Below are 17856 nucleotides of genomic sequence, written 5' to 3'. Positions count from 1 at the left end.
GAGAATAGGAAAGGTGTCAGAAGAGATGCTTTGGGGATAAGTTCAAGAATCAATAAGTGTAGCCTAAAATGATTTAGACAAGCAGTAGGAGTGAGCCAGTAAGGGAAGAGAGCTGAAATTATATATTATATATTTGGTGTATGAGAGATTAATTTATTTGTGACATGCCCTAGTTAAAATCAATAGTTCTGGAAGGCTAGAAGAAAATTATATGGGGGCAAGATTCCCCACTGATGAAACTTTTCAAGTGTGAAATAAGAGGAAATAGTAAAATGTAAATGGAAGAGGAAACTAACATTTAGCCACTATAGGAGTTAACATGTGCAAAACATTGTTAACTTTTTATTGAGAGCATTTATACCTCAAAAGTGAGCAAACAATGCAATTAAGAGTTTGATTTATTATTTATGAATTATCTGGACTTGAAATGGAGAAAACATAATAAAAAGTAAATAAAATAATTCTGTAAAGATGATATGATGGCATACTTAGAAAATCCTAGAGAATCAATTTAAAAAAACATTGAAATAAAACAACTTTAATAAAGTTGCAGGACATAAAAAATCCCTATATAAATTACCAACATTTTTATATGTTACCAACAAAGACCTATAGGAAGAGCTAAAAAGAAAAATAAATGTAGACAATATAAAATATTGGAGAGTCTACCTGCCAAGACAAACCAAGGAAGTATGTGAACACTTTTCACACAATAAAGTCAGATAAAAATAATTAGAGAAATATTAATTGTTCATGGGTAAGCCAAGTCAATATAAAAAAAATTCTATTTAAATTAATTTTATTTATTTGGTGCCATACCAATCTAACTTCCAAAAAATGTTATTTTATAGAGCTATAAAAGATAATAACAAAACACACCTGAAAGAATAAAAGATCAAGAATATAAAGAAATCAATTTTTTAAAATGTGAAGGGGTAGTCTCACAGTGCCAGATTTCAAACTATATTACAAAGTGATAAATATCTAAACAATATAGTACTGGTTAAGGAATAAAGTAGTGAATCAGTAGACTAGATTTTGTGGACAATACACAGTAGTAAATCACCATAGTAATGTAGTGTTTAATAAAATCAAAAGTCCAAACTTTTGAGGGGAAACTGATTATTTGCCAAAAAATAAAAAGGCTAGAAAAAGTGGAAAGCAAACTGGTAGAAACTAGACATATATCCACATATCACAAAAAAAAACCAAGTTAATAAAATCTGATACCATAAGCAAATTAAGGAAGTATGGGATGCTCTACCTATCAGATTTATGGATAAGTAAAGAATTTATGGACAAACTAGGGATAAAGAGTATTACAGGATATAAAAAAAGATACTTTTGATTATATTTAATTAAAAAGTTTGTCCAATTCAACCAAGATAGAAGAAAAGCAGGAAAATGAGAAAAAAAATTAGCAAGTTTCTCTTACAAAGGCCTCATTTCTCAAATATATAGAACGCTGAGTCAAATTTATGAGTCATTCTACAATTTGGAAATGGTCAAAGGAAGCAAATATCTGGTTATCAAAAGTCATTAAAATCTAAAGACATTAAAATGCTCTAAGTCACTATTGATTAGAAATTGGTCAAGATAATAGAAAAGGAAAATGACAACTAATGGAGGGGATGTGGAAAAATTGGAATAGTAATCCACTTTTGGTGTGGTTGTATAGTACTCTAATCATTCTGAAAATTTTAGAACTAAACCTAACGGTCTAAAACGCTGTGCATATTCTTTGACCCATCAATACTACTATTAGGTCTATAGCCTAAAGAGACCAAAGGAAAAGGAAAAGATCCTACATATACAAAATATCAATAATAACTTTTTATGGTAGCAAAGAATTCAAATTTGAAGGGATTCCCATAAATCCCAATCAATTATGTTAAACTTCCCCTCTAAGTGTTGCCTCAGTTTCTGCTTAAATATTTCTTGTAGTACTACTATTATCCTTCACATACAGAATTAGGTAGAAAAAACAATTTTTGTAGGCTTTAAGTATAGAAAGAATTTATATGTGAATGTTTGTATATATGTGCATATATACATATATATATATATTCACACACATATCTATGCATATTTACATATATATATATATTTACTCATTTGATGCTTCCAACAATTTTATGAAATAATATATTTTATACATTTTCCCTATTTTTCAGGTGACAAAATTGAGGTCAAAGAAAGTCAATGATTTATTTACAGAAATGCAACTCTTTAATTCAAAGAGACAGAACTGCAACATAGATTTTTTAAAATTCTAAATCCTTTATTCCATGATGCCCCTTTCTATAATTAGCAGTCAGTATATATTTCTTCCATCTCAGCTGCATGAAGCATATCAACAAAAACTATGAAACTACATAATGCAAATATTTTCATGTATTTTCATTTTTTCTTTTTGGAAGATTGATTACACATTTTCCTTATTGCAAGTATATCTATGAAGAGCTTTCCACAAAGGTTACAACATGTTGCATCTTTGCCATAGGTTTGTGGTATTCTTTGTAAACTTGACTTAAATTCTAATATTCTACTATTAGGAATATTTAAAAAAATAAAACTTTCAAAAAATTATTTAAATGACAATTATCTTTCACTTTCTTCCTTTCCAGTTCAAATTTGTAGCAATAAGCATAATTTAAAATTATGTTAATTAAATTGATCTAAGCATATTCTTTTCCTGTTCAATCAGTTTTTAAAATCATCTAAAATTTGTCTAAGCTATGTCATAACAAACCCAAATGAAACAGAAAAAGAAATATGTAAAAATGGGTTTTTTGCCCAAGATATATTTAAAAAGAAAATATTTTAAAAGCTAAAAAAGTCCAAAACATCAAAATATTAATAAGTTTGGATAAGTTACAAATTATCTTACCCTCAGTTTCATATCAATTAAAGTGGAGATAATAATATTTATCTCACAAGCTTGTTGTGATAATGAAATCATGTAATATATGACAAGCTTTGCAAACCTTAAATATTCATTTTTTTTTCTTTTACCCTTGGAATAGAAGCTGGAGAATTTTATTTCCCTCCATATATAAATGGTAAATGAAGTATTTTCTTTCTGTGGCATTAATGGACAATGTAGCCATATGTAAATTTCCAATAGTAAATAAATAATAAGATCAGAGACAATGAGATTCAGAGATAGAATATACCTCAAGAGTTATCTAGACTAGCCTCTTCAAACATATCCACACACGCCCACACACATATACACACAGGTTTCAGAGTCAGACTTGATGATGGGCTGTGTATGTGTTATCTTACTTTTTGATTACTTAAGTTTTTATGACTTATTGCCAGCTTGGCAGTAGGGTGATCTTAAAGGCTATTTACTAAATTGTAATAATACTACTCTTTTTCGTCCTCCAACTCTTTCTCATCCTCTTCCTATGATTCCAAATTCATCGTTTCTTCCACTGTTTATTTAACTTTAATACACAGTATATAGTCTGTGTATATGTACATATATAATCTTATATTTCTGTTATATTTCAGTATTTTTAAAAATGTGTATTTTTATCAATATATATCATTCCTTCCCCATCACACTTCCTTACACTTTAACAAATAGTCTTAAGGACCTAAGTTTAAGATTATAGCCTCATGTAAGGTATGAAACTTAAGTGAAAGAAGACTTGCATTTAAAACTTGCCTCAGAAACTTAATAATTTTATGACCCTGGGTAAAATACTTCATCCTTCAGCCTCAATGCTCTTATCTAAACAGTGAAGTTAATACTAACAGCTACCTGGGCTTGTTGTGAGGATCAAATGAGATAATCTATGTTAAAGCACTTTACAAGTTCTAAAACACTAGCTAAATGTTAGTAGTAGTGGTGGTGGTGGTGGCAATAGTGGTAATAGTAGTGATGGTAATGGTAGAGAGAGAGTTAAAAGAGGTGGTAATAGTAGTGTTACATGTTAGTAGATGGTCTTTTAAAATGGCTGTAGCTAAAAATTTATCACCTTATCGGTAAAATGGTGATGAACTAACTCTTAAAAACTTAGATGCTAACAAACAGCCCATTACCAAGTCTGTATATGACAGCACTTGTAGTCCTCTGGCATTGACTTTGGCAACCCAGGGTCAGCTCAACATCTCAAGGAAAAATCAGAAGAGAATTTCAGTGGTTGTTACCATAATATCTTTGTTGAAATTAATAAAGAAAAATCAATGAATTAAATTCCTCTTCTATATAGCATAGGAATTATAAAACAAATGGTTAAGTTAATGTTTGATTTGCTAAAAGAGAATGCTCTTTAACCCTTGAAAAGTTATTCATGCAAATACTGTGCCAGATAGTTAATGCTAGTGTCAATTGAAAAGTCAATTCTATACCTATCAAAAGTTGTACTTTACCTCAGTGCCAAATAAGTGTACAAAACAAATAAAAAACACATAGGAATATGGATGTATAATTATTACCTTTTAGAGATTAAAAATTCTACTGTACACAACAGCTTTGTATGGATATGCAAAAATATAATTCAGAAATATCCACATGTAATTGTTACCTTTTTGACAGGTTATAATTTTCTTCTGGAGCTGAAGGCACAAATCATTGAGTTGGTCAGCTTGCCAGTATTTTAGAAACACTTTTCGGACTCCTGTCTAAAACACAAACAGCAAGGAAATATTCAACAACAAGAAAATGCCAAAATGATGATAGATAAATAATCACAGAACAGAGATTTTTTTCTAGGAGAAGAGTAGGAGGAAGCATCAAAAGCAATAACAGCTTTTTTTCTCTCACTACTGTGTCTCATTTCTTAACACCATCACATATATTACATACAAGTACATCTTTGAAAGACCTTTCTTTTCAGCAGTTTTATACTATAACACATTTTTAAGTAATCAGGAACTAATGTTTTCATATGAATATTAAAATCTTTGGACAAACATGTATCAACAATGTAATTTTTGTACTTGTGTGTCTTGAAAAAAACTACAGAACTGACTTTATCATTCTTGCTTGAAAACAGGAATTTAGATGTGAATTAATTCTATTTTTTTAACCTTCAGAAACCATCCCCCCCTTTCCTTTGAAATCCTTTTCTTACCTTAAATTTTCTACCAGAAATAAACAAAAGGAAAATATATGCAAATAGGGACATCATCATGTTATAGGACACAGACATTTTGCTGAATGTGTGGCTGCTTTTTAAACAAACAACTTTATTTCTTTTGAAATTTCTTATTTCCTTGAAAAAAGACATTTCTATTGAATTAAACTCTGTAATACAAAATAATGTTTTCAACATGGCTCTCAGAAAGGATGCTTAAAATCTTCAACTCAACAAATTGCTTAAAACATTTTCAGGCCTTAGACTTTCTGTATTTTGATATTTAACCAAGTGATATGCTAATTAGAATCTCTCTTATCTATTTATTAAACATATCACCTAGGGATTTTTAGTCCACTGTGAAACACACCTGGAGTACTCATTAAATATCTAACATGATGATAACAATGATATTCAAGCCTAAGTTCTGGATCTTGGAAACCTGCTTTTGATAAATGAATAATCATCATACAGCATTATGATGTTTATTTTTGGTTATTATTGTCTTTATACCTTATTTCTCCTTATCATCTATGTAAATAATATTGACAAAGAAGCAGTCCATTGAATTAATACTGTTAAAAATAAGATTATGGGAATTTTTTAAATTATCAGGTTGAATTTAGCTGATCCTACTCTAAATAATAAAATATAATAATAAAAAAGGAGAAAAAAATTTAAGTTTGCATTGGAAGTTTCAGAAATGGGATTTTGATCACAGGTATTCTTCATTATTTTCAACTGTCATAAATTGGAATTTGTGTTAATTGAGATAGGAGCTGTGGTATGTTTACTTTTGTTAATCATACCCTCTTCAAAGATAATGAAAATTAATCATGTAAACTCAATGAATGACAAGGAGTAATGTTTGAAATACTCAAGACAACAAAGCATTTTACTCATCTTCAAGTCCCTTGATGATTTTTCACTCATCATTTTAGCAACTGACATGCTAATTAGGAATTACTTGTCTCTATATGCTAAACAAGTTTTTATGATTGAACTTCTTTGGGACAACACTAATTTAACCTAGTTTGAGTTACTATGTACTTTAAAGCAAAAAATGTGCATATTTAAAATATTTTATTATTTAGATTATTAGTTATTCTTATTGGTCTTTTTAATAGTACTGATCATTTATTCCATTTGCATATTTATGTTATTAATTTATATTAATGAAAATGTATAGTATAAGATACACACATGAATAAAATATCTATACATGAATTCCATCTAGAAACACAGTCCAGATTTTGTTTGTTTATCCTTTAGACTTCTAATATAACATAATTCACTTATGAACATTGAAAGAATCTGTGATTTTTAGCATAGTTTAAAACACATCTATAATTTAGTAAATAAATTGTAGGGATTTTCCTGAAGTATGTAGAGGTTAAGCGTCTTGTCCAGGATTAAATAAATAAGTGTCAGAGGCAGAATAGAATTTATAATCTTTTGACCCTATGTCCAATATGCTGACTTTTTTATGATACATAGTCTCTAGTGTAATTAAGGAATTACAATATAGGACTTGAATAGTAAATTTGAAAATTGTTCACAGAACATCACCTGAAGAACAATATTCTTTTTTATATAAAACATCATAGAACAAACCTACTTACTGAAAATATGATTCTTTCTCCTAAATTTTTACATATCCACAAACCAGCTCTCACAAATTGTCTGCAATGGTAAGATCAACCAATCAAATATAATGATAGTCATGAAGATGATTGCCAAAGAAAATTATTGAAAGCACTTATTTATAGCCCAGGAGATTACTGACAAAAACAAAGACTCCCAAAATACCAAAATGTTTAGCAGCACTTTTGTAGTTGCAAAGAACTGGAAGCAAAATAGATGCCCATTGGTTAATGAATGTCTAAACAAATTGTAGTACATGACAGACAGAACATAGTAGTATTATTATTATTCTGAAGAAGCAGTAAATAAGATGAATATTAAAAAATCACAGAAAGACATTAAATAATGAGACAAAGTGAAGTAAGTAGAAGAAAGAAAACAATACGTGTGTGTATATTCTACAATAAATATAAAATAATCGGAAGTGAAAAATGAAAGATGATTAATATTTTAAAAAGCCCTTTGATACCAAAAAGATATGAAAAAAAAACATCCTCTCAAATCTTTATACGAGTCTCTACAGTTGTGTATCATTGCATATACCGTCAGAATTTATATATATATATATATATATATATATATATATATATACATATATACATATATACACACACATATGTATTGTAGAAGGCTAGAACTCTGGAAAAGTATACTTGAAACAAGGGTATTTAACAGGGTGTTGACTTGGTGTGATTGATGAGATAATGATTCTTTAGTTTACATATACTTATGGTGATGTAATGGTTCTACAATTGACATATGCTCAGTGTGCTGTAGTGATGTAATTGTATTAAGGGCTGAGAGGACTTGAAATAAGCAGACTCAAGAAACAGACTTGAGTTAGAGTGTTCTTGAGTTCTATCTCAGACTCCAGACTCAAGAGAGATCCTAATGAAAGCTAGCCCAGACATTACATTTTGGCATCTAACATAGGGCACAGAAAGTAGCATTACTACATTTTGAGGTTCTGGATGTAAGGACCTATACTCAATAGTTCAATTGACATGATAGCAAGCTCAGTGGGGAAGTCTCTGTGATCCTGAAATCGGGTGAGTACAAAAACAGACAAGCAGGAAACTTTGGTAAGGGCTAAGCTAGTCACTTTCATTTTCCAACTGAAATGAGGCAAAAACTAAAAAAAGAACCTCTTAGTGTATAGAATGAATAGTTAGGTTAATGAAGAAGCAAAGTTTGTTGATAACTTGGAAGCAGATCTCTGGACTAGTAAATATATTAGAGTACACATCTCCTTGGTTCTCTAAGGAAGAAAAATTAGAGCCAGATATGTGGAAACTAGTGGGAGAGCAACTAATTGAATATTATGAAGCTAAGGATCCTGATTCAATTTCTGAAGAAACATTCTATATATACAACATACTACAATTGGCTTTAAGGAATCCCACAAGTTTTAAAATAGGGAAAATTTTTAATGTAGACATCCAGACAAGGAAGTGTGAGGAGAAAGAGCAGGAGGGGGATGGTACAGATAAAGCAGCTGAAAAGCATGAAGAATTGGACAAGAAAGGAGTTAAGTACAGTGCTGATGAATTTAAGGAGGATGGTGCTTCTCAGCAGGCACCCTTAGGGCATTTCCCATCTCCTGACCCTCCCCCCTCAATTTTGCCTTTGTGGGTGGAGAGAGGAGGAGGAGAGGGAAGGGCAGTGACACCATCAGCACCACCTATTCATCAGCTTTGTCCACTCCCTATGACACAATTACTAAAGGCATTAGTTAAAGTTAAAGAAGGACAGGATACATCTGATTTTGAGAATAGCAACATACCCTGTGATTGAAGAGTTTGACTCTTCAGGTTAAGAAAGCAGATACACCCCTTTTAATCTGGAAATTCCCAAAGATCTGAAAAAGGCTTGCACTCTTTATGGTTCTATATTATCTTATGTTAAGATGGTATTAGAGAATTTGACTTATGAAATTTTAACCCCTAGTGATTGAAAATCTATAGCAAAGAAATGTTTAGAACCTGGACAAAACTTGTTGTGGCTTTCAAAGTATAATGAACTCTATAATATACAAGCCCAACAAAATAGGCAACCTTGATTTAATATACCAGTAACCTTTGAATAACTAGCAGGTTTAGGTCCTTATGCAGATACTTTAGAGCAGATTAAATACCTCTAGCAGCATATGAGCAAATTGCTTCCATTACTATAAAAATATGGGGTACCATCCCAACAAGACAAGATAGAGGAGAAGCCTTCATGAAAATAACACAAGGTCTAAATGAACCCATTGCTGATTTCATGGGATGTCTACAGACAGCTGTCATAGGAACTATTGATGAAAATACAGCAACAGATAAGACAACTTGCTGGAGAAAATGCTAATGAGGTTTGTAGAAGAATTATACTAGGATTACATAAGGATACTCCATCAGAGGAGATGATAAGATGCTGTACCTCAATGGACATAAAGACTTTTTATACCCAGGCTACGATGCAGACTTTTCAAGAATGGAACATGGGAAGACAGGGTCCCTTTTGGCAAGGGATTTCCTGAGAGACTCGCCATTGTTTTCAATGTGGTAAAGTAAGGCATCTGAAAGCTCAATGTTGGCATAAAAAACAGTGGGAGAACAAGACCCAAAACTCTATAACCAAAATACAACAAAGGCTTCCATTGGGCATTAGAATGTAGATTGACTTAGGGAAATGGGAAATGGGGCTCAGCTCCAGGACCCCATGCAAAAAATACTTGGAGCATGATGACAGTCAATGTTACACCTAGAGAATCAATCTGATGGGGGAAAGAGATTACAATTGGGAAGAATAGATTTGTATGCAGCTGGGACTACTGAGATATCTCCCAGAGAGGTAAATCTGTCCCTGTTTGGGATATGAATTCTTTGCCTCCAGGGATAGTAAGCTTGACCATTTCACCTCCTGAGAGTGCTTACAAAACAGTGTTCATCCATACACTGATGTGGGAAACTGGAGAATGTATAGCTAATATCCCAGTCACTAACACAGGTAGACAACGTGTGACTTATCACCCAGGAGAAGTAGTAGTGTCAGATTTACTGAAACACACTCCTAATAGGCATTTTGGTGATATTTGCCCAGATTTTGACTCCCAGAAACAGAATCCAGGAATATTCTGGACTGCAGCTGTTATAGCTGACTGACCAATGCTTACTAACTATGTAAACAGCATACCATTGAAAGGATTGATAGACACAGGTCAGATCTTACAGTCCTTAGAGGTGACAATTGGCCCAGTCATTGGCCAGAGATTTAGGCATATGTCTGACATCGGAGGATCACTAGCAGCTGAAATTAGTGCTACCCCTTTGAGATGGATATTTGAAGGTGAAACAGGAGTTTTTACTCCTTTTGTAGTAGAAAAAAAAATCCCCATCAATCTATGAGGAAGAGACATCTTACAACAGTTACCATTACAATTGAGAACTCTGGCTTTTTAGGCAGGGCTCCTGTTGAAGGCCTGCCTGCACTCTACCTGTTTCCATTCAATGGAAAACTGATATAGTGGCCCTTAGCTAGTGAAAAAATTCAGGCCTTATTAGATATAGTACAAGAGCATCTTGACCAAGAACACTTACAACCTTCTCTAAGTCCTTTGAATGCCCCTGTATTTGTTGTTAAAAAAGAAATCTTGAAAATGGAGCATGTTGACTGATTTAAGAAAGGTAAATGAACAGATGGAAACTATGGGAACTCTTCAGCTTGGGCTTCCATCTCCTACTCAGTTGCCTAGAGAATGGCCTCTTTGGGTTATAGACATTAAGGATTGTCTATTCTATCCCTCTAGATAAGGAGGATATGAAAAGATTTGCCTTTTCAGTGCCCAGTATTAACTTAGCTGAGCCTTATAAAAGATATCAATGGACAGTTTTGCCACAGGGAATGAAACATAGCTCCACTATGTGTCAAATGTATGTTCCTGCTGCCCTTACTCCAGTAAGAAAAGCATTTCCAAAAGTGATGTTGTTACCTTAAATGACTCAAAAATTGATAGGAGATATTCAGTGGATGCATCCAATGTTAGGCTTAACTTTGGAGAGTAGAAGAGAGAATGAATGGTATTTGTTCTTCTAAACATAAAGTACTATTGCCTTTGGCTTGGTTTCACATATAAATATTTAACTTATATGTGAAATTTTAAACATATCATCAGATATTAGAAAGGCTCTTACATATTTCAAAATTTCATTTAGAATTTGATTCCCTTGAGTTGCTTTCTGTTTTTTGACAACACTTATGGTGAGACAGACTACTCCAGGTCATTTTTTTTTTCTGGAAGGCCCCTTTGGTCAATCCAATTTAGGTCTTTAATTCTGTCCAATCATATTTTCTATCAGTAATATTCTCATAAAACATATTCTTATATGTGCAAATATATTTCAATTACGTGGCTTTTTAAAAGTTTAGTTAAGATATACAAAATTATCTTCACTTGCTTAATTGAAGTTAAAATATTGTCTCTCTATATATCTATATCCAAAGTCCTTTTATTTTTCCTTTGTAAATAACATCTTACCAATTATTTGCTCTCCTAAATACTGTTTGAGGCTAAAGAACAAATATGGTCCAAACCATTTTAACAAAATGGAATTTGTCTAAGGATCAGGTCAGTTACATTTTTCATTTTTTCCAAAGTAAAAACAACCTTCTTTATCTACCTGACCTTTCACTTATAGGCATGCCACATATAATAATGATTTTGTAGACATACTTAATGTAACCTTCGTTTAACCAATGTTATTTTGGAATAACATAATTAATGAATTATTCTTGTCTCATTCTAAAGCAGATAGTAAAAGGCTACTAGAGTCTAATTCATGCAATTACCTTTGATTTAAAGTTAATGGTTATAATTAGACTATCTGAGCATTAAGAACTCTAGGAGTGAGAAGCAAAGTATAGCCTTCTGATTAGAATCTTCACCTTGTTAGAAATACTTGAGTTTTAATCTTATTTATGAAATTATGTATGTCCATAAACAAGTATCTTAGTCTCTCTGAGCCTCAGATGATTGAACTGCGACGTGAAGATAATAATGTTTGTAGTCATAGCTCCTGAGTTATTGTGAGTTTCAAATGAGATAATCTTAAAAAGATTCTTTGCAAAGTATTATTAATTGTACTGAGTTCATAACATATTTCATATGGGTCTAACTACCTCTTATAACATTGTTCAATCTTATATGATGTTTTCCAGAAAAAAAAATTAATCCTGTTAGTTGAAATATTACTTGTGCACCTTTTCAAAGCATGAGGTTTGTGATCATTTACCTGGTTTTCTTTTTGTTGTAGTGGTGGTTGAAATTGTGATAACCATCGCTAACCTGGGTCTCCTTTAGAATCTTTAAACTAAGTCTTTTGAACATAGCCACTATTTCTTAAGGAGTCCCCACAAGTAAAGCTTTGGGCAAGTCATGCCATGCTCTGCAGCATCTTACATTTTCATGTTAGTTCATTTGCAGTCTGCTTGTTCGAAGCCTTTTTTCTCTTCTTTCTATAGCTTCTCTGATACAACTCTCTCTCTCTCTCTCTCTCTCTCTCTCTCTCTCTCTCTCTCTCTCTCTCTCTCTCTCTCTCTCTCTCTCTCTTCTCTCTCTCTCTCTTTTAGATCTAGCTCTCCAATCTTTTCCTAAGGTTCACACTGTTATATCTCTTCCATACCCAAGTCAGCTCAAAAGAGGGACTTATTCCTATGGATTATATTACATTAACATATACTTTTTCTACAGTCTACAATCATTCTTTGCTGGTAGTAGACAGAACATATAGTGGAATATGAACAGCTTTCCTGAAATGCTAACATCTCCAGTTCTCAAGGCAATTAATACAATTTTTCTGTAGAGGAAAAAAAAATGATGGCTCATTGCTGGCTAATTCTGATTGGTCAAAGTGTCAAAGTCATTGACTAAGGCTGACATTTTTTGAAAGATTTATCTTTGAGTAAAGATGGTCTGTGTTTGTACCTACTTATTTACCCCAACTCCCCTTAAATAGTTTATCCAGATAGGTACAATTGTTTCTCAAGAGTAATATTTTGAAATGTCTGTGATTTCATTAATGAAGCTACTTTCTCTAATAATTCAGAATATATCCTATCCTAATCTATTCAACCTATCTCAATTTTCTGATTTTTGTCTGATTTTCTTCTGTTTCTGTAGAACTTTCTATTCAATGCTTAGGATTAATTTTGACTATTAAATCAATTTGTGAGGTAACAATTGATCATGCAATTCATCTGATGCCAATCATTTTTATGACATATCCAATCTAATTCCTTGTTTAACATAAATATCTTAAATTATGACTTATTTATGATTTTTCTTCACTTGAGGTCAAAATTGTTAACACGGCAACTCACTTTTATGCACTATAAGTATTTTTATTGCTCTTTAGGCAATTTATAACCTTTATTCTTATTATAGCATGGTTTTCCAGAATTGAATATTCTCATTCTCTCTCTCTCTCTCTCTCTCTCTCTCTCTTTATAATATATATATATATATATATATTAGTATATATATATCAATATCAATATATATGTTTAATTGTTTATTCAATCATATCCTACTTGTTCATGACCCAATTTGGGGTTTTCTTGGCAAAGATACTGGAGTGGGGTTTGCTATTTCCTTCTCCAGTTCATTTTACATACAAGGAATGGAGGCAAAAAGGGTTAAGTTATTTGTCCAAGTTCATATAGCTAGTACGTGTCTGAAGTCAGATTTGAACTCAGGAAGATGAGGCTTCCTGAGTCCAAGCCTAGTGCTCTATCCACTTGCCACCTAGCTGCTAACCCAGATATATGTACATATATTCAATGCATAAACACACACACACACATGCACGTAGATATGTCCTATGTCATAATCTAGTCAATATGTAGGATTTTTTGTCCACTTTGTTTTAATACTGTAGATATTATGTTCATCTCTCTCACATTACTGTGTATTTCATTACAGAAGCTTTGTTGTGATCTGAGACCTCATAGAATTAACACATTAATACATTAATGAATATGGACTATGGAGAATCTCAAAATGATATATCTTTATTGGGGTAAAAGGGTGTTTCTGACTATACTAGACATTTTACATGACTACCAAACACTTCTTGGAATTTAACATTTATGTTGATATCAATATTCTAATGGATCATTGAAAATAATTTATCTGTGGTTATATCTGTTATATAATCTTGTCTAATTTTGATGTACTACTTAGAGGCTCCTTCTCTGAGAAGAGCCTTTAAAACTACTGTTTGCTCTACCATGTCCATTGCATTTTCAAAATCATAAAAAAGATTGCCTAACTAGAATTATTATAAAATGTTGTTCCTATCCACCATCCCTGGTTATTTTCCACAATTTGTGGTCTTTTTTTTTTCAATTACTGACTTATTCTGGCAATCAACAGGAAGAACAGTTGGTACTGTCTGTGAGCAATGCAGAACAAATCTGTGAGACAGGCATTGGAAAGGAGGGGGCATGTCATCTATCTGTTCATCACCAAAGGTGACATGTCATTCATAGTGGTGAACTAAATCTCAAAGGCAAAATATGCTCAAGGCTAAACATGAAAGCAAAACTCAGAAATAGCAAAAGCAAGCAAGACTGCCAGGTCACATCTGCCCAACCCATCAGATAATAAACAGAGTCATGGACCACCTAATGGGTACAAGGGTGACTCAAAGTCATATAAGTCTCATTATCTGCCTTCCAATGGCTCTATGGAATAATTGGGGGAAAGATTTGTAAATAGTTCAATTAAGCAGTTCATGAAACCAAATGAATAGTAGCAAATAAATCATACTATACCAATACAAAGGAGGGGGACATTCACTGTGGACTAGAATGATTGAGAAAACTTTGTTTAAAAGTAGAAATACTTTAATCATATTTTTAATAATAATTATGATTCATTTGGTCAAAGAGGTAGATGCAAGTATAAGAGTAGATGGAAAGGACTAATTTGGAGCATGAAGAATTTGTGAACAAATCTATGGAGCTATGAATATCCAAGACAGATTCAAGAAACAATTAGAAAAAATAGAGGATTGAAATTTTCAATCATAAGAGTTTTGGGGAAAGTTAGAAAGGTAAGTTGAAACTAAGTATAGATTGATGTGAACACCAGTATAAGGAGTTTGGACTTTTAGGCACTTGGGAAGGAAAAAAGTTGTTGGTTTTGATCTTATTGTTTTTTGATATAGATATTGGAATATACAAACCTAAGTTTAAAAAAATAATTATTACCTGGAAGGAATGTGTGGACACAAGCTGGTTTGGTGATTTATAGAAGAAGCAAGTAGAATGGAATGGGAAATTGATGTATAATCAAATGAAATGGAGAAATCTCATGCAAGGGGTATAACTGTGTGAGATGAATTTGATTTATACTTCCCTGTTTGAGACAGAGGTTATAATTTTGTGTGTGTGTCATGTACCCCTTCGTTAATCTGGCAAAAATAGAATTCAGTTGTAGAATTTAAAAAAAAATGTGTAAGATAAATATACGTAAATACAAAGAAATCAAATATATTACAATAAGGTCATCAAAACATTAAAAACAAACATTCATAGACCCAAACTTATGAACTCCTGAATTTAAGATGATGATGGAACATCCAAATAGAGATGTTCAGAAAATACTTACATTTTAGAAGAAAGTCAAGAATGGATATGTAGATTTGACAGTCATGTTGGTAAAACAGATGGATAAAGAAATCATGGGAAAACAAAGTGCTATAACAGATATAAGTACTGAGCTTTTGGACTTACATTAAGGGGTAAGAGGGAGAAAATTATTCGGCACAGTAAATCTAGTAGGAGTGTTGAGATAGATAGAAGGTCAATCAGAATAGCATAATATCATAAAAAGTAAGAAAGGAAAATTGCAAAAGAAGGGAATTTTCAAAACTGCCAAATGCTTTAAAGTAGTAAAGAAAAAATTGTAGTGACATAATTTCCCAGATTTAGTGTCTAAAACATCAATAGTGACATTTGCCAGTATATTTTGCAGTAGAAGAGTAGGGGCAGAGTAACACTTCAAAGAATTAAGGAGTGGTGTGGAACTGGAAGGAGCAAGGATTGAACTCAATGTTAAATGATCTGTAGTTAAATTGAAATAGAACAATAGGAAAAGACATTAGCTGGTGAAGGCTTTTTTGAAGTAAGATAAAATGAGTTTATAGGAAGAAGGGAAGAAATGATGGAAAGGGGATGGAAAATGGTGAAGAGGTAAGAGATAAATGAAGGATAAAATTTTAGCAGTCAAGAAATTATGGAATGAAGAACTTGGGCCTAACAAACAAGGACATTTCCTGTCTAAATCAATAGTTGTAACTATATCCATGTATCTATGGTGGAGAGAACTATTTTGAAGTAAAAAGGAATACTTCATTTATGTTGCTTCATGAGGACATCAAAATCAGCCTCAAATTTTTAAGTAAAGTAGGAGTAAAGAACTATTTCAGATTAGTATCATGGTGTAGTATGATGTAAAAGTATGAAGATTTGAGACATGGAACAAACAGTCATTATGGGGAATGAATTTGAGACTGTCAAAGAAATTAATAAATTTAATACTGAACATTACTAAAGGCCTATTTGAAGTGATGCAGGAAAAAAATTTGTGGTGGTCTCAATTAGATCTTGAAAAACTTAAAAGGAACTATTATCTTATTGATCTCTATGACCAATTCTTATTAACAATGCAGACTGCAGACCATCCATACCTATTCATCCTATGTAACTCCTGTGCATGTCCTATTACAAGTTTTCCATAAAGGGAATACCCAACATGTTAGGATTTTTCTTTTGATCTTGAGGCTATAACAGTGGAACACGGGAGCTGAACATTGATTATTCCTGTTTCTTTCCATGAAAATTGCTCCTCTTCTTTATCATTCAAGCATTTCTTTAATTATATCTATTAGTCAAAATATTTTTTATAACTCCTTCTTTGTGATGAGTTAGAATACTAAGTGTCCACCATGTGATTCTCTCTTGCTCTGTGTTTGCTTTTTAATTTCTTGTCTTTAAGATGGCAGTATTTATCATTTAAATCTCTAAACATTCTGGAAAACACAGTTAATATGAAGATGAAAATTTTGTTCCAGGTCTAGAGTAATTAAAACAACTGCGGCTTTATTAAGGCAATCTGGCTTTACCCTGTCATCTATCACTTAGATATGTGTTACTTTAGATCAGTTTTACAAAATCTAGACTCATCTAATAATCTGCAATGTTAAATATCATACTAATAAAATAATAAATATAACAATAAAGTTTAAGTATTATTATATTACACAATATATAATTGTATTCTATAAATATTATAAAATTATTATAATATAAATATATATAATATAAATATAAATATTTAAATAAATCATAATTACAAAATAATATAATAAAATACTACTGTTTGAGTTCTATAGGTTGTCCTTTAAATTATATATCATTATCTGAATGATAGACTTTTTTTCATCCATTTAGATTTTCCTGTGTGAGTAGTTAGTTTAGACTATTTAGAGTGTCAATAGTGCTTAGATAGAATACTCTTATTTAGTATTCTACAGTTTAATATAAACCTCAATATAACTCATTATAGATCTCAATAACCACAAGGAATCACTCTTTGATGTGAATATTACATACATCTCCACTATAAGAGTGGAAAATACTTTTGAAAAGGAAATACCTTTCTGTTTTATGCCTCACTTGAAATTGTTCAGAGGGTCATTGTATACTATTATCTGTTATTATGTTTTTCAAGAAATCTTATATAATTTTGTTGTATTTGTGGGAATATAAGGTTAGATCCTTTTAGAACTCACCCTGTTCCACTGAAACAAATGCCTTTTTATAGTCAACAAATAATAAGCAAGTTATAAGGAAAAATTAAGCAAATAATAAAACTAAGGTCCTTTCTGGTTCTAAGTCTACAAATTCCTGATCTCCCTCTCATGTATGCTGATGTTATACACATACAAATTATAATTGTATTTTTACATTCTAGTTTGATTTTTTCATACTTCTCTCTGGTTTCATGAAATGAAATGATATTGGTCAAAGAGCACTGTACCAGGAATCAGAATGCTAGTTTTACATTTTAGATATACTG

General features: G+C 31.8%; 1 protein-coding gene across 9 annotated transcripts in view; it reads right to left on the bottom strand.

Moving 5' to 3' along the window:
- The window catches only part of MYO16 (myosin XVI), an 899069-nt gene that overhangs the window by 116960 nt on the left and 764253 nt on the right, over positions 1-17856 (bottom strand). For all 9 annotated transcript variants that reach the window (XM_074299517.1, XM_074299521.1, XM_074299522.1 and 6 more), the window contains one exon: positions 4539-4635. In XM_074299517.1, the coding sequence (XP_074155618.1) occupies positions 4539-4635 (97 nt within the window). The remainder of the gene's footprint in view (positions 1-4538; positions 4636-17856) is intronic.

This window comes from Sminthopsis crassicaudata, chromosome 3 (assembly GCF_048593235.1).
Source record: "Sminthopsis crassicaudata isolate SCR6 chromosome 3, ASM4859323v1, whole genome shotgun sequence".
NCBI lineage: Eukaryota > Metazoa > Chordata > Mammalia > Dasyuromorphia > Dasyuridae > Sminthopsis > Sminthopsis crassicaudata.
Note: the sequence above shows the minus strand (reverse complement) of the source record. Positions and strands in the feature narration are given on the sequence as shown.